General features: G+C 43.9%; 1 protein-coding gene across 1 annotated transcript in view; it reads right to left on the reverse strand.

The window, feature by feature from the left end:
- Window positions 1-18396, reverse strand: part of LOC143300590 (uncharacterized) — a 68238-nt gene extending 49842 nt beyond the window's left edge. Inside the window, exon 1 of the mRNA XM_076614363.1 lies at window positions 16992-18396. Coding sequence (XP_076470478.1) covers window positions 16992-18381 — 1390 coding nt within the window. The 5' untranslated portion in view covers window positions 18382-18396. The remainder of the gene's footprint in view (window positions 1-16991) is intronic.
- Window positions 18397-19274: the final 878 nt, after the last annotated feature.

Consider the following 19274-nt stretch of genomic DNA (forward strand, 5'->3'; position numbering starts at 1 on the left):
TTTGTCAAGACTTTCATATGGCTCGGGCAAACACAATCTTAAATTTATCTCCAAACTACATTCAAGTTAAAACTCTGTTGCATGGAGATCCTGTTCTCCAAAATCATACAAAGATATTAGTATTTCAGACTGTTCACCAGTTTATCTCCGATTCAAATAGATTCTAGCTTAGAAAATATTGTGAAGAAAGGGTACAACATGATCCTATTCGTAAAATATATGTTGGATTTATTTGACTGGCCAAATATTCAAAGTTGAATGGATTGGCCAATGATCTGTTAGAATTTCTCCTCTCCCCTCTGTTCCCCCTCCCCCACCACCTTACCCACCATTCTTCTAAATTTTTCTTCTTCTTCTTCGTGTTTTTCTTCTATTAGGCCAATTACTCTGGTGATAATAAATTTAATCTCATGTTAATATTGATATTAGCATTATTTTACTATATTATGTACTGTTTGTTTATTTGTTTTATTTCATTATTTCATTACTTACTGTTTATCAATGTTATTTGATACAAGTCATAATATGGTTCATCAGCCGTCATGATAAAATTGAAGTGCAACGTTATGAGCCCAGTATAAGCTTTAAGCTTGTTGATGCTCTTTTGTCATTCATTGCATTGTAATCATGTGAATAATTAAAGATTATTTAAACCGAGGTATATGTTTTGCTAATACATGTCTATGCCCCCCCCCCTTTCCCCCCCCCCCCAAAAAAAAAATACTGAGATATATGTTTTGCTACCTCCCCCCCATTCTCCCCAAACACTGAGGTATATGTTTTGCTAATACATGTCTATACCCCCCACACCCCCTTTCTACTCACCCCCCAACCATTCCACCAATGCCCCCACCCCAATCCCCACGCCCCGACCACTGAGATATATGTTATGCTAATACATGTCAATACCCCCTTTCCCCCAGCCACTGAGATATATGTTTTGCTAATACATGTCAATGCCCTAACCCCCACCGGGTGCGGGGGCCGAGGGCAGTTTTGGTGTGAGGGTGAAGAGATGATAGGGGTGTCGGAGTTGTTAGGATGGGGGCGGGGGGCAGTTTTGGTGTGAGGGTGAAGAGATGGGGATGTCGGAGTGGCTAGGATGGGGGGGGGGGGCGGGGGGCAGTTTTGGTGTGAGGGTGAAGAGATGATAGGGGTGTCGGAGTTGTTAGGATGGGGGCGGGGGCCGGGGGGCAGTTTGGGTGTGAGGGTGAAGAGATGGCGTTGTCGGAGTGGATACGGGGACCGGGGGCAGTTTTGGTGTGAGGGTGAAGAGATGATAGGGGTGTCGGAGTTGTTAGGATGGGGGCGGGGGCCGGGGGGCAGTTTTGGTGTGAGGGTGAAGAGATGATCGGGGTGTCGGAGTGAATAGGATGGGGGCGGGGGCCGGGGGGCAGTTTTGGTGTGAGGGTGAAGAGATAATGGGGGTGTCGGAGTTGTTAGGATGGGGGCGGGGGCCGGGGGGCAGTTTTGGTGTGAGGGTGAAGAGATGATAGGGGTGTCGGAGTTGTTAGGATGGGGGCGGGGGCCGGGGGCAGTTTTGGTGTGAGGGTGAAGAGATGGGGGTGTCGGAGTTGTTAGGATGGGGGCGGGGGCCGGGGGCAGTTTTGGTGTGAGGGTGAAGAGATAATGGGGGTGTCGGAGAGGAGAAGAAAAAAAAGCAGCCACTGTCATAGTGGTGAATATCTAATTATTTTGAATATATCAGAAATATTTCTACTAGATTTGTCATCAAACACAGAAGGCGCGCCATTCTAAAGCTCGACAACATAGCCACGAGATTACGTTCTTCAAATCTAGCGCTCTGCTTATTGTTTGCGGTTGTTGTTGTTGTGTGCGTGTGTATTTGTTTATTTTATAATGAATTGCTTCCGATATTGTCATAAATATCAATGTTTAATTTCATTAGTTATCAAAGTATCAGTTTACATAACGTTGAATGATTGTTAGGCCTAAAAAGTTATGATTATAAATTATGTTCAAAATCTTTCGAAAGATCTTTCTCAACAAACAAAACACACACACACACACACACACACACAAAAAAAAAAAAAAAAAAAAAAAAAAAAAAAAAAAAAAAACAACAACAGAATTTCTGTGTGAAATTCGGGCTGCTCTCCCCAGGGAGAGCGCGTCGCTACACTGACAACGCCACCCATTAAAAAAAAAAAAATTCCTGCCTGCAATTTTATTTCATTTCCTATCAAAGTAGATTTTTCTACAGAAATTTGCCAGGGACAAACCCTTTTGTTGCCGTGTGTTCTTTAACGTGCGCTGAATGCATGCTGCACACGGGAACTCGGTTAATCGTCTTACTAGCGTCCACTGAGACCACCACTCAAGGTCTGGTGGAAGGGGAGAAAATACTGGCGACTGCCGGTGTGATTCGAACCAGTGCGTTCAGATTCTCTCGCTTCCTAGGCGAACGCGTTGCCTCCAAGCCAACACTCCACTTCTGATGCTGTTGTTATATCACTTAATTATTAAATTCCATTTGTGATATAGGTATACCTATTAGCTTTACGTCAAATGAACTTTACAAATCTAAAGAAATGGCGGACTGCATTTACTTCAAACCTGTGGGGAGGTTTTTCTTTTTGTTCGGGACAAGAAACAATCAGATAAACAGTAAATTAAAATGAACAGATAGATAGACAAATGAGTAAATAAATGAATGAATCGATAAATAAATACATAAATGCATATATCAATAAATAAATACGACAAAACATGATGATAAACAAAATTTTGATTGAAATAAACAAATTGATAATTAATATTCCCTGTGACCCCGGTACACTTGGTAATAAAGACATATTCTTTCTATTCTATTCTAAATATTTTGGGTCATCATTTTGATCAGTCCGAGCTGAAAGTACCCTGGTCATCACGATGTATGGAAAGTCAGCATCATCGTAAGGGGTTATTCTAAACATCACTTGCGGTGTGTGTAGCATGTATCAGTGTGACGCCTTTCTATATTAGTCAGATGATTATGCCGCCGCCGCCGCCGCCGACGACGACGACGACGACGACGACGAAGAAGAAGAAGAAGAAGAAGAAGAAGAAGAAGAAGAAGAAGAAGCGTACATGCATTTGTAGCAGCAGAAGAAATCGTCTTCGTCGACGATGACGACTAACAGACACCAACGATAATAATGATGATGAGTCAATATATAACAAAATAGAATGGGGCAACATCGACGACAACAGTAACAGCAGCAACAATAACAACAATAAAAATGAGATTATACACCAAAAAAAAGAATGCATAACAACAATAATGATAACAACAAAAACACTAACGACAACAGTAACAGCAGCAACAATAACAACAATAAGAACGAGATTATACAGAAAAAAATAATGCATAACAACAATAATGATAACAACAAAAACACTAACGACAACAGTAACAGCAGCAACAATAACAACAATAAGAACGAGATTACACAGGAAAAAGAATGCATAACAACAATAATGATAACAACAAAAACACTAACGACAACAGTAACAGCAGCAACAATAACAACAATAAGAACGAGATTACACAGGAAAAAGAATGCATAACAACAATAATGATAACAACAAAAACACTAACGACAACAGTAACAGCAGCAACAATAACAACAATAAGAACGAGATTATACAGGAAAAAGAATGCATAACAACAATAATGATAACAACAAAAACACCACCACTACTACCATTACTGATACTACTGCTGCTGCTGATACTACTACTACAACTACTACTAATGATGATGATGATAATAATGAAAATAATAATAAGAAGAAGAATAACAACAACAATAATAATGATAATAATAATGCCCTGTATTTGTATTTGCATTTCTTTTTATCACATCAGATTTCTCTGATGAAATTCGGGCTACTCTCCTCTACACTACAGCGCCACCCATTTTTTTGTATTTTTTTCCTGCGTGTAGTTTTATTTGTTTTTCTTGTCGAAGTGGATTTTTCTACAGAATTTTGCCAGGAACAACCCTTTTTTTGCCGTGGGTTCTTTTACGTGCGCTAAATGCATGCTGGACACGGTACCTCGGTTTATCGTCTCATCCAAATGACTAGCGTCCAGACCACCACTCAAGGTCTAGTGGAGAGGGAGAAAATATCTGCGGCTGAACCGTGATTCGAACCAGCGCACTCAGATTCTCTCGCTTCCAAGGCGGACGCGTTACCTCTAGGCCATCACTCCACTATGACGGTAACTGATGATGCCCAGGCAATAATCCAATTGCTTCTTTTTACAAAAAAAAGTTCTTTTTCGTCGATTGGGGAGGCCGGAGGGGGGGGGTGAGGAGTGGGTGGTGTGTGTGGGGGGGGGGGCGGTTTTTTTTGTAACTAAAACCCTGTTGTCTTTCACTGCTTGAGGACGCTGAATAGTTCACACACAACTTCCTACAACTTACTACCTGATGTAAAACATTGTTTTCTCGTTGCGGTTAACAAAACAAACTACACACACACACACACACACACACACACACACACACACACAGAGTACTGTGACACACGCTTAGCCCGCGGGTCACACCCCTATAAAACGCCGGTGTCTGTAAATAACAATTGGCGAAGATAACATCAATCAGTTTTACAAGCCACTTATCGCAGCCGATAGTTTCCCTTCTCTCGCTGGGCCTAGTTGTATCTTCACAACGGCTTTTTCAAATTGGCCACTGACGTCTCTCGTGCCTCTAACCAGCTTTCTCTGCTGAAAGATAATGCCAAAGGAGCCTTGCCTGCCGCGTTCCTTTCCCGTTACTTCAAATTCAAACCTGCAGCCTTGGAACAACACGGGCTAAAAGCGAAGCAGACAGGGCACTGCTTGTCTTGTCTCACCTATCTCCCCACACACCCGGGACAAGTAAAAGCGGCAGGAGCGTGATCTCGTCAGCGCGCGAGAACGGGCCGATAGTTCGCAGGAGAGGGTGGACGGTGAGCATGCGCAGAATGTGATCATTCGACAGCGCCCTCTGGTGCTGACAGTAAGGGAAACAGCTCCCCTTGGCGGGGGCTGGATATTGTAGTCGTGCCTGGAATGTGCATTTTTGGAGCAGTCCACCTCCGCCGCCGTTATTATTTCAGTTGTTGGCGGTTATCCGCACTTGGGATAAGTCTGCTGGCCTTACCTCCCCTGCTGCCCGTGTGTTCCTACATCGGTGCCCCGGACGACAGTGTCCAGGCCGCGCGCTAATGAGGCGATCAGCGATGGGCCTCACACTTGTTGCTTTTCAATTTCAGCCACCTCTCCCCTCTCCACACCCCAAGGAAATAGCACGTCCCTTCCCCGATTATCACGATTGTTAGCATCATCTCTCACCCCTACCTCCACCCCCATCCCCCAAGGAAATAGCATGTACATCCTGTATATCACGACTGCTATGAGAGTCACTCCCCCATAAAGAAATAGCATGTTCCCCAGTGTTTAGCCACTGCCCCATAAAGAAATACCATGTTCCCCAGTGTTTAGCCACTTCCCCATAAAGACATAGCATGTTCCCCAGTGTTTAGCCACTTCCCCATAAAGACATAGCATGTTCCCCAGTGTTTAGCCACTTCCCCATAAAGAAATAGCATGTTCCCCAGCGTTTAGCCACTCCCCCATAAAGAAATAGCATGTTCCCCAGTGTTTAGCCACTTCCCCATAAAGAAATAGCATGTTCCCCAGTGTTTAGCCACTTCCCCATAGAGATATACAATGTTCCCCAGTGTTTATCACGATTGTTTCGCTGTTTCGCTATTTTGCCTTCACGATAACGTTTATCTGGTTCCGGTAATGTAAAAACCCAAGCCCCTGTTTAAAAAAAATGTCCATCGTGAAAATGGTTACCAGGTATAACAATCAGTCCATCGTGAAATTGGTTATCAGTTATAACAATCAGTCCATCATGAAAATGGTTACGTTATAACAGCATCCGAATGACTAGCATCCAGACCACCACTCAAGGGCCGGTGGAGCGAAGAGTAAAACTCCCAGTCCCCGAACATGGGACGTACTGGTGGACACTCGCTTTATCGTCAGGAGCGTCAGGGCCAGAGCACTGCAGAAAGGGGTGGTGAGGAGCGTTAGGACCAGAGCACTGCAGAAAGGGGTGGTGAGGAGCGTTAGGACTAGAGCACTGCTGAAAGGGGTGGGTCAGGGCCAGACCACTGCTGAAAGGGGTGGATTAGGGCCAGAGCACTGCTGAAAGGGGTGGGTCAGGGCCAGACCACTGCTGAAAGGGGTGGATTAGGGCCAGAGCACTGCTGAAAGGGGTGGGTCAGGGCCAGACCACTGCTGAAAGGGGTGGATTAGGGCCAGACCACTGCTGACAGGGGTGGGTCAGGGCCAGACCACTGCTGAAAGGGGTGGGTCAGGGCCAGAGCACTGCTGAAAGGGGTGGATTAGGGCCAGAGCACTGCTGAAAGGGGTGGATTAGGGCCAGAGCACTGCTGAAAGGGGTGGATTAGGGCCAGAGCACTGCTGAAAGTGGTGGGTCAGGCCCAGAGCACTGCTGAAAGTGGTGGGTTAGGGCCAGACCACTGCTGAAAGGGGTGGGTAAGGGCCAGAGCACTGCTGAAAGGGGTGGTGAGGATTCAAAAGAGGAGTCTTCACAGTTCACCATGTTCAGTGGCTACACAGACTTCAGCGTGACTTGACATGAAGTGAGGTTGGCTAATGGTACAAAGTGACTTGACATGAAGTGAGGTTGGCTAATTGTACAAAGTGACTTGACATGAAGTGAGGTTGACTAATGGTACAAAGTGACTTGACATGAAGTGAGGTTGGCTAATTGTACAAAGTGACTTGACATGAAGTGAGGTTGGCTAATGTGTACAAAGTGACTTGACATGAAGTGAGGTTGGCTAATGGTGCAAAGTGACTTGACATGAAGTGAGGTTGGCTAATGGTACAAAGTGACTTGACATGAAGTGAGGTTGGCTAATGGTGCAAAGTGACTTGACATGAAGTGAGGTTGGCTAATGGTACAAAGTGACTTGACATGAAGTGAGGTTGGCTAATGGTACAAAGTGACTTGACATGTAGTGAGGTTGACTAATTGTACAAAGTGACTTGACATGTAGTGAGGTTGACTAATTGTACAAAGTGACTTGACATGAAGTGAGGTTGGCTGATGATACAAAGTGACAAAGCCTTTGTTCTGTCAGTGGTGAGAGACAACGCACAGAGACCCAGACAGACACAAAGACCCAGACAGACACAGACACAAAGACACAAAGACACAGACAGACACAGGCCATTGACAAAGATACTCGGGCCGCCATGACGCAGTATCACATTGACTGGCATCAGGGCAAAGGACGTGTGACTCATGGCCTTGGCCTTATTTCTAATGTCAACGATTTGGAGAAACGTCATTAATTCTAAAAGGATCCAAGAAACTTTATGTAGCCAAGTGCTCAGCTGGCTACTAACCTTATTTCAACTCACAGCACATGCCGTAAAGCAGACAACAGTTTCACTGCAGTGACGGTGTCCAACCATTGACATGAGGAGGTAACTCTTGTGGTGCAATGCTATTGAAATCAGAATTTGAACTGAATGAAAGCTGTTGCGCGTCCACTGTTCATTTTCGGAGGTGCCGCTATCAAGCACACGTCAAGTGTGTGACACACACAGTCTGCTGCCTGTTATTCAACAATAAGTACTCCGTTTTAAATGTATTGATGATTTGTAAACTGTACGTTTCGACACATTACTTGTATTCATATTAAAAGCATGTTGATAGTATCATAGGTCGGTAAACTTTATCAGAAGAATTGCGTTGTTGTTCAGTCACAGGCCATGTTAATAGTGTTTATTGTTTGACGTAAATTATGATCCTGTGGCTATGATGTTCTCCTAGACAACTATTTGGTGATTTGAACGTCACAAGTTATTGACGTAGATTCTTGATGCAGAAATCTTTCATTCTCCTCAAACTGATGAAGGTTAGGCTTAGCAGAGGAAATTAAAATGTAGAGCACTGCCTTCAGCTGAATGCAATTTACGGTTGAGCCATGATAGTTCTCCCAATCATTGTACTGAACACTGACTATCTGGTCTCTCAGTTTGCCTGTATTTTATTAAAGCCACTGATTTTATTATCTTTTTATTATTCATGTATTAGAAAATCCCTTTTGTGACTGGCCTGCTATAGGCCCCTAGCCTGCGCGGGGATCTTATCTATCTTTCCATTTTCATATCCTTTAATTCAGTAAATCATCAGTAATTCGTTTGTACCGTCCCCTTTATAATATACCACTCGGTTCATAACAAACACGGCTACAGAAGTGGCGTCACCGACATGGTTAAGATCCTTCAAAATATTCTTACGACAGGATAGATTCAATCCGACAGGATAAAGATCCATCACAACATAGATCCAAATTATCCTTTTAAACAATTAATTCTTTAAATGAAAGTTTAATTCTCTTATCCAAAATTCATTCATAAATGAAGTGTCAAGTGATGGCCTAGAGGTAACGCGTCGGCCAAGGAAGCGAGAGAACCTGAGCGCGCTGGTTCGAATCACGGCTCAGCCGCCGATATTTTCTCCCCCTTCACTAGACTTTGAGTGGTGGTCTGGACGCTAGTCATTCGGATGAGACGATAAACAGAGGTCCCATATGCAGCATGCACTTAACGCACGTAAAAGAACCCACGGCAACAAAAGGGTTGTGCCTGGCAAAATTCTGTAGAAAAATTCACTTCGATAGGGAAAACAAATAAAATTGCACGCAGGAAAAAATACAAAAAAATGGGTGGCGCTGTATTACAGCGACGCGCTCTCCCTGGAGAGAGTAGCCCGAGTTTCACACAGAGAAATCTGTTGTGATAAAAAGAAATACAAATACAAATAAATGAATACCCCCTTACACCACTCGCTCGTTTACATTTATTTATCCTTTTGCCCTTTTGCGGGCATGGAGTAGACAAACATCAATCACGGTCAGTCGTGTTTGACCATGACCATGACAACAGCAGAGGAGGCAACTGCTGTCCCGACTATCTGGGCTCGATTTTGATTATAGTGGAGAGTGTCTTGCCCAAGTTACATCATCATTCTCTCGGTCAACAGGGTGTTTGGACAGTCGGCGTTGGGGATGGTCACCAAAGGCCAACTAGCCCTAAAGCTACAGCGCCAAGAACCAATGCAATCTTTCCTCCGAGTCTGAGAGTCAGCTGAAAATGAATTCCCACCGTTTTGGATGAACCATTGATCACACAGTTTTCACGGACTTTGCTGTTGGCTCAGCTGCAAGCTTTCGTAAGACATTTGTATTTGTATTTCTTTTTATCACAACAGATTTCTCTGAGTGAAATTCGGGCTGCTCTCCCCAGGGAGAGCGCGTCGCTATCCTACAGCGCCACCCTTTTTTTTTGTATTTTTTCCTGCGTGCAGTTTTATTTGTTTTTCCTATCGAAGTGGATTTTTCTACAGAATTTTGCCAGGAACAACCCTTTTGTTGCCATGGGTTCTTTTACGTGCGCTAAGTGCATGCTGCACACGGGAACTCGGTTTATCGCCTCATCCGAATGACTAGCGTCCAGACCACCACTCAAGGTCTAGTGGAGGGGGAGAAAATATCGGCGGCTGAGCCGTGATTCGAACCAGCGCGTTCAGATTCTCTCGCTTCCTAGGCGGACGCGTTACCTCTAGGCCATCACTCCATCACATTTTGCACACCCTTCACAGTTTATGAATTTACTTCAATCAAGTTGCGTTTTCTTCCCGACACAAAAATAATAAATTGCATGAAGTGAACATTGACGACAGTGGTGGATGTTCACTCAGTATCAGTTCGTTCCACCATATTTCGGACATTCTAGAACATCTCCACACGTCCTTTTCCCCGGGAACTCGCTGTTCCACAGGACTTTCACGGACCACACAGACAAGACCCACCTGTACAGACCTGTCTGTGTGGAATGCTGCTGCGACAGACTGGTTAGCCGGTGTGACAGTTTCAAAATAATCCCCATTCCCAAGGATTTTTTTTTTTTTTTTTTTTTTTTTTTTAGTAATAGTCTTTAATCTGATTTTAAAAGAAACATATGAGCGCATACATCTATTCAAACACTGCAGGAAGAAGATGAAAAAAACAAAAAAGGCGACAAAATCGACAACAATAACAACAACAAAGGAATTGGGTTGTTGTTTTTTTTAAAGGGGAGCGATAGACAAGAAAAAAAAGAATTAGAGACAGACAGATAGCAGGCCACAATGAGAGCATCAAATAGAAAATGCAAGAGCAGTCACATTAACGACTTTTACGTAATGATGTCCTATAGTTATTTCAATTATGATATCTAAAGACTCACACACATCAAGAAAGAAAACAAAGCAATGTCATGTAGTACCAACAACTGCTGTAAGTGCCATAAGTACAAAAACAAAAACAAAACGAATCATTAAAGTAACTATTGTATTTCTTCATTTCTTATATGTTTGTTTGTTTTTGTTTTGTTTTTTGTTTGTTGTTGTTGTTTTTGTGTTTTTTTGTTGTTGTTTTTTTTGGGGGGGGTTGTTGTGGGTTTTTTGTTGTTGTTTTTTTGTTTGTTTTTTTTGTTTTTTGGTGTGTGTTTTTTTTTGGGGGGTTGAATAGGGGGGGGGGGGGGAGATGTTGGTCTGGGCCTGTTTAGCCTGTTTTGTTGGTGCATGAATGAAGATGAAATGTAAAATTATTCGCATAGCTGACTGAGTGTGCAAATTAGGGTGTTGAGATAAATTAGTATTGTAGTCTGTGTGTTTCTTTCGTTGATCTTGGTGGTTGTTGTTCTGTTGTTGTTTTTTTGTTGGTTTTTTTTTTTGTTTGTTTGTTGTTTTGTTGTTTTGTTTTGTTTTGTTTGTTTTGGGTTTTTTGTTTGTTTGTTTGTTGTTGTATTTTGTTGTTGTTTTTGTTGTTGTTGTTTTTGTTTTCTGTTGTTGTTTTTATTATTGTTTTCTTTGACGATGCCTATTTATTTTGTGTTCCCTCTTATCAGACGCTTCTGCTAATGACAATTTGTCCACGTTCAGTGTTGGAGTCAGTGCCACTCTCTCAGTCTCTGCCTCTGTTTCGTTTAATCTCTCTCTCTCCCTCTCCATCTCTCTCTCTCTCTCTCTCTCTCTCTCTCTCTCTCTCTCTCTCTCTCTGTCTACCACCCTCAACCCACCCCTACTCCCCAAGAGAGAGAGAGAGAGGTAGCAGTCTGGTTGCTTGTTCCATGTTAACGATATTCTGCCCCATCCACTCGTAAAACTGAAGACTGCCGCGACCTGCCCACATTACTGAAATTCTTTCAGAGCTACAAATCCCCCCCAACTCACCTTGCATTAAAGTCTGTGTGTGTGTGTGTGTGTGTGTGTGTGTGTGTGTGTGTGTGTGTGTGTGTGTGTGTGTGTGTGTGTGTGTGTGTGTGTGTGTGTGTGTAGTTGTGTGTGTGTGTGTGTGAGTGTAGTTGTGTGTGTGTGTGTGTGTGTGTGTAGTTTTGTGTGTGTGTGTGTGTGTGTGTGTGTGTGTGTGTGTGTGGGTGTGTGCGTGTGTGTGTGTGTGTTGTAACAGAGGAAAGGAGAATGTATGTATAATCACTAGTATCGTGGTCAAGGCAGCTGCCTGTCATTTTTACAATTAGATCAGATAGATAGCTATACCGCTAGTATAGATAGATAGATAGATAGACATACAGCTAGTATAGATAGAGATAGATAGATAGATAGATAGATAGATAGACAGATAGATAGATAGATAGATAGACAAGCAAACCTTTTTTTATACTATGTATTTAAATCGTCAGCTAGACAAACATCTTTTTTTTTAAAGTATACTCAAATCGTCATACAGTAAGTATCTTTATAAATTCATTAAATTTAGAATAAACGACATCATTATCATTATGAGCATTCACACCTAATCTTGAAAATAATCCCTAGGTGTTTACAAATAGAACACATATGTAAATATCATAAAGGAAAAAAAAATACACAAGATACCAAATATCATCAAAAATTATTCAACCCCCCCCGCCCCCCGCACCCCACTCCCCCCACCCCACACATACACACACACACGCCCACAATACACACAAGCACACACACACACACACACACACACACACACACACACACACACACACACACACACACACACACAAGTCATAGCACATATGTAAATATCAAAAAGGAAAAAAAAATTAACACAAGATACCAAACATCATCAAAAAATATTCAACCCCCACCCCCACCTCCGCACCCCACTCCCCCGACCCCACACATACACCCACACACGCCCACAATACACACAAGCACACACACACACAAGTCATAGCACATATGTAAATATCAAAAAGGAAAAAAAAAATTAACACAAGATACCAAACATCATCAAAAATTATTCACCCCCCATCCCACCCCCAGCACCCCACTCCCCCCCCCACACACACACACGCCCACAATACACACAAGCACACGCGCACGCACACACACAAGTCATAGCACACAATCACAAATAGTACACAATCAAAAATACAACCAACAATTTCTGAAACAATCGAAACTCACTCACTCATTAATAGTCATTTTAGATCATACCAAAAAAGGATGAGCTGTTGAGAATAATTCAGGTTGGTCTTCAGACTGGATTTGAAAGATTGTAGCGAAGATGAGTGACGGAAAGGCTGAGGATATTGATTCCAATGAAAGGGGGCTTGGTATGAAAAACTACTTAGGAATTAATGTTTAATTTTGCTGACTATAATATAAATCAATCTGTTCTGTTCTAACTTTAACTCACTCAGTACGGCCAGTCCTCTCTTCTCCTCTACACAGACCCCTCGGATGTCCAGTGGGTGTCTCAATGACCCAACCTTTAGCTTCCGTCGTCAGAATTGTGGTATTCTTTGTCAACGTTCACCCCTTCAGTGTAAGAGCCTTCCGCTTGTAATATTTTGATGGTGGTAATTGGGGTGAAACGCTGTTAACGTCGTCTCTTTCGCCGTTCGTATGGAGAGAGTTAATCTGATCTGAACTAATTGAACTGAACAGAATTTAATTTGAATCAATTTAATTTTTATATAATCCTTTCCAAAACGGTTACAATAATCATGTAGGCGGTTGTCATTATGCATTGGGCGACGGATGATCAGTCACATTTGGGCTTCAGTCTCATATTGATTTTGTGTGCTGTGCTATGACATCGGAAGTAACTGAATGAAAAGAAAATTTCTCATCGTCCTATCTCTCTCTCTCTCTCTCTCTCTCTCTCTCTCTCTCTCTCTCTCTCTCTCTCTCTCTCTCTCTGAAGGTAGGTAGACAGACAGATACATTTATTTACAGCCAGTCATACCGTTTACTTATGTGTGCACGTATTGTATCCTATTGTATCGATCGTATCGTATTTTATTTTATTGTATTGCGTTGTACTACTTTTTGTCACACACAAGAAAGGTGATAGTCATGAAAAAAAAAAGGAGATGAAGTAAAAGCACAATTAAAAACAGACATGACAGACATGTCGATAATATGGGTTGAAAAATGATAAATAAAAGACAAGAAAATTTTAAAAATGCCAAAAGCAGCAAGTTGAAACAACGATATATATTCTCTCTCTCTCTCTCTCTCTCTCTCTCTCTCTCTCTCTCTCTCTCTCTCTCTCTCTCTCTCTCTCTCTCTCTCTCAATGCCCCGTTTTGTGTGTTCTTCGTGAAAAATTTATCCCAAAGAAATATTATATATATATCCATGTTCATTTCGATTTAATCTGCTGATGGCATCTACAGATGACGGACTTATACGTAATTTGGCTCTATATTTATATAAAGCTTTTCACTTAAGAGATATAATTATGTCGTGATTGATTGCTATAGTTCTGATGACATACACTAATGTTGTTATCGCCCCTCGTTCATATGGGGCTTTGGCCTTAATGAATAAACCATCTGAATCTGAATCTCTCTCTCTCTCTCTCTCTCTCTCTCTCTCTCTCTCTCTCTCTCTCTCTCTCTCTCTCATTTTTTTAACACCAGTAACATCAGTTTCATGAAGGCGGTAAAATGTGCGGACTAATCCATATATGCTGCATCTCATCCGTGCTTTAAAAAAAAAAAAAAAAAAAAAAAAAAGGAGCAGATGCCTAAAGATTTATACCAAGGACTGACATGAGGCGGCACTGTTAACTGTATGCGATCAAAAAGAAGGGGACATTTTTTTTTTTTTTTTTAATACAAATTACGCCTGAGCAAAAACTACAGATATTATTCAGACAGACAGACAGACAAGACAGAAACGCCGGTAAAACGGAATGATTGTGAAAAAAAATTGTAGAAAAAAGAAAAAAAGAATTTTTTTTTTTTTAACCCCCAAAAAACCCGAAACAATAACAACAGCAAAAAAAAAGTAACAACAACAATAATAGTAATGATGATGATAGTAATGATGATAGTGATGAAGATAGTAATGATAATAATGATGATGATGATGATGATGATAATAATAATAATAATAATAATAATAATAATAATGATGATGATGATAATGATGATGATAACAACAACAACAAAAGCAAAAACAGCAATAATAATAACAATAATAACAATAATAATAATAATAACAACAACAATAACAACAACAACAGCAACAATAATAATAATAATAATAATAATAATAATAATAATAATAATAATAATAATAATAATAATAATAATAATAATAATAATAATAATAATAATAATAATAATAATAATAATAATGTTTGTCATCATCATCATTTTAACGATAAGAAGAAGAAAAAAAAAAAACACCACTGTGATTCAGCAGTCACCACACCCCCTAATGAAACAAACAAAACAAAGACGCTCAAATTAATCAGAACAAGATTAGGAACCACAAATAAATCGGAAAACGCAGTAAAATCACATTTACAGACAAGGAATTTCCAAAAGAAAAAAAAGAAGAAGCAGAAAAAAATGGAGCAATAACAACACCATCAATTAACAACAGCAACAACAAAAACAACAACAATTATCATCATCATCATCATCATCGTTATCATCATTATCGAGAGGTAGAAGAACAACAACAGCAACAACAATTAACAAGAAAAGCAACCCAATTACAGTCTGTATGACCCCACATGATCAATATCACTTTTACCCTCTCTCCCTAACTTTACACACAATACCATAATTCGAAAGGAAAAATGCACGCAGGAAAAAATGCAAAAAAAAAAAAAAAAAGAAAGAAAAAAAAAAGGGGGCGTGGGGTGGGGGGGGGGGGGGGGGGGGGGGGGGGCTGAAGTGTAGCGACGCGCTCTACCTGGGGAGATAGCAGCCCGAATTTCACACAGAGAAATATACTGTGATAAATATAAATACAAATACAAATATACAACGCGAGGACAGACCACAGGAAGACGTCAACCGACCCAAGCAGAAAGGATACAGACAGACGGACAGACAGCAAACAGAGGGACCGACAGACAGAGAGACAATACAAGACAAAAAAGAAAGATCAGGAAAAATCTAAATATATTAATAATATCTATTCAACAGAAAAGAGAGCGAGAGAGAGAGAGAGAGAGAGAGAGAGAGAGAGAGAGAGAGAGAAAATGATGTATATATATATATATATATATATACTAATTCTTCAAACAATATACAATTGTCAAAACGAAAATTTGAATGTTAAGGGAGAAGGGAGGGGGTGACCAGGGAGGGGGTGGGGGTGAAGGAGAGAGAGGGAGAGAGAAAGAGAGAGACAGAGAGAAGGAGGGGGGAGAAAAAAAAGGAGGAGACAAAAGAAAGAGACACAGAGAAAGAAAGACAAGAGACAAAGAGGCACAGACAAAGAAAGAAAGAATGAATAAATGAAAATAAACCATCTAACTTAACACACACACACACACACACACACACACACACACACACACACACACACACACACACACACACACACACACACACACACACACACACACACACACACACACATTAAGAACACGCACATTCACACAATACACACACGTGCAAATATATCATGAACAAAATTAGTATTGCGAGTTTGTGCGAGTTTGAAGGTGCAGACAAAAAGAAATAAAGATACATAGACACATATTAAATACACATTCTGAAAGACATCGGTACTACACATTCTGACAGACACGTCAAAAATACATATTGTGACAGAGACGTCATTAATACACATTCTGACAGAGACGTCATTCATACACATTCTGACAGACACGTCATTAATACACATTCTGACAGACACGTCATTAATACACATTCTGACAGACATCATTCATACACATTCTGACAGAGACGTCATTAATACACATTCTGACTGACATCATTCATACACATTCTGACAGAGACGTCACTAATACACATTCTGACAGAGACGTCATTAATACACATTCTGACAGACACGTCATTAATACACATTCTGACAGACACGTCATTAATACACATTATGACAGAGACGTCATTAATGCACATTCTGACAGACACGTCATTCATACAAATTCCGACAGAGACGTCATTAATACACATTCTGACAGAGACGTCATTAATACACATTCTGACAGCCATCATTAATACACATTTTGACAGACACGTCATTAGTACACATTTTGACAGACATCATTAATACACATTCTGACAGACACGTCATTCATACACATTCTGACAGACATCATTAATACACATTCTGACAGACACGTCATTAATACACATTCTGACAGACATCATTCATACACATTCTGACAGGCACGTCATTGATACACATTCTGACAGACACGTGACAAGCAGAAAGGACAAACAGACGGACAAAGAGACAAGACAAGCAGACTGGCGGACTTCTAGAAGGACAGACAATAAGAATAATGATAATAGTATTTATATAGCGCTGAATCTTGTGCAGAGACAAATCAAAGCGTCATTCACACGCACAGAGAGAGACAAGGACAGAGAGACAAGCAAGCAGACGGACAGACAGAGAGGGGCACTGACCAGCCAGAGCCAGGTCGACAGGCTCTCCTCCTCCTCCTCCTCCCCCAGCAGTGGCGGTGAGGGCGGTGTAGGGACTGGTGTCGGTGCTGGAGGGCGGGGACATGCTATGCAGAGACCCCGTGCTGCCGGTCGGGGACAGGGGCTGCTGCTTGCAGTACCGACCTCCACCCTGCACGGCCTGGGGCCACTGACCCGCCACGCCCAGCACCCCGGAGGAGGAGGACGAGGAGGCGTTGAGGACAGAGGAGGAGGAGGAGGTGGAGGAGGACGGGGTGGAGGAGGAGGTGGAGGAGAGGTCGCCAACACCCCCACCACCAGATCGCTCGGTGCCGGTGGCCGCGTAGACGTTGTTGTTGTTGTGGGTAGTGTTGGCGACGAGGGAGGCCGTGCCCAGCTGGGAGGTGTAGTCCCCGCTGCCGTTGGTGATGCCTGCCGCCGCCATGGCGCAGGACTGGGCGTAGCGGTTGTTGATGGCGCTGTTGATGGCGGAGGACGTGATGGCGGGCAGCGGAGGGGGTGTGTAGCTGCCACAGTTGGCGGCGGCGGCAGCGGCGACCTGCATGTGTTGCTGCATGGCGGCGGCGTGGTGGTGGGGGTTGGCGTGGTGGGGGTGGTGGGGGGAGTGGTGCGCGGGGTGGTGGTGGGTGCTGCCCGCCCCCATGCCGGACATCATCATCTGGGACGGGTCGTAGGCCGCCTGGTGGGGGTGGTGGGGGTGGTACAGAGCGTGGTGCCCGCCGCCCCCTACCCCCACCCCCATCCCCATCCCTCCGGCACCCATGCCGGACCCCGGAGACCCCGCGGAGGAGAAGGCCATGGCGGACTGCTGGGACATGGCGGCTGCCGTGTTCTGCATGAAGTCGTAGTACCCCCCGGTCATGCCCCCGGCCCCCGCCATCCCGTTCAGCATGCCGAACGGCTTCAGCGCCTGGCACTTCCTCCGGAACCCGCGGGGCCGTCTCCGGAACGACCCCTCCTCGAACATGAACTCGGCGGCGGGGTCGATGGTCCAGTAGTGTCCCTTGCCGGGCCGGCCGATGCCCTTGGGCAGCTTGATGAAGCACTCGTTGAGGGACAGGTTGTGACGGACCGAGTTCTTCCAGCCCTGATAGGTGCCTCTGAAGAAGGGGAAGCGCTGCTGCAGGAACTGGTAGATCTCGCTGAGGGTGCACCGCTTGGTGGGCGACGCCTGGATGGCCATGACGATCAGGGCGATGTAGGAGTACGGCGGCTTCTCCGAGCGGCGGGCGCCCACCCCGGTCTTCTTGGCCCCCCCACCACCCGACTTGTCCTCCCCCGCACCCTCTGGCGGGGACTCCGGGGTGGTGGTGGTGGTGCTGGGGGACTCACCGCCGCTGTCCCTCTCCTCGGGCTCCACTTTGGGCTCCATGGCCTTGCAGGGGGGGTCGCTGGCGTTGGTGTTGGTGGTGTTGGTGGTGGTGGTGGTCGGGGGTGGGGGCAGGGGTGGGGGCAGGCCCGTGGCTAAGGCCTCAAGGTCATGGTCACTGTGGGTCAGGCCGGAGGGGGCGAGGTGGTGGGCGTGGTGGTGGAGGTTGTGGTGGTGGTGGTGGAGGTTGTGGTTGTGGGGGTGGGTGAGGTGGTTGGTGTTGGTGGTGGGGTAGGTGGTGGGCAGAGCGTGGGTGTGGGGGAGGGTCATGGAGTGGTGGTGGGGGTGGTGGTGGTGAGAGAAGGGGTGGTGAGGAGGGGGAGGCTGGGACATGAGGAGGGAGGAGCCGTCGAACGGTTTGCGGTCCAGTTCACAATCCATGGCGACGAGAGATGTGGAAGACACTTGTTTATGACACAGAATGTCTCCCGGAACGCCGGAACGAAGCCCGCACTGCAGCCCGCGGCAGTCACTGTGACAAACGATCACAAATCGCTGTGAACATCTTCAGTCAAACAGTAACGTGTGTTTACAGCCACTCATGTCCTGGAACTCAGTGTGGACATGTATGATTTCAGTCAGCACGACAACCCCCCCAAAACAACAAACCCGGAACGCTGTGCAGTGTGGTGATCTGTCCCCTGTTTTAATGATGATCATAAGTCAGTCACAACACATTGCAGCTGAACTGTGGGTGTGAACATTGAGGGACAGGGACAAGCCACATGGCAGACCTTGCCGTGGTCAGGTGAGGCATGGAGCAAGGAACAGGAAGAACATGAACAGTTCACCTTCTGCTGGTTGGGTGTCCATCAACGTTGTCCGTGCAGCTGGGGGTGGGTGCTGTTCTTTATTCTTCCTTCTGTCTTTTTCCTTGAAAAACAACCAAACAAACA

This window comes from Babylonia areolata, chromosome 26 (genome assembly GCF_041734735.1).
Source record: "Babylonia areolata isolate BAREFJ2019XMU chromosome 26, ASM4173473v1, whole genome shotgun sequence".
In the NCBI taxonomy this organism is placed as follows: domain Eukaryota; kingdom Metazoa; phylum Mollusca; class Gastropoda; order Neogastropoda; family Buccinidae; genus Babylonia; species Babylonia areolata.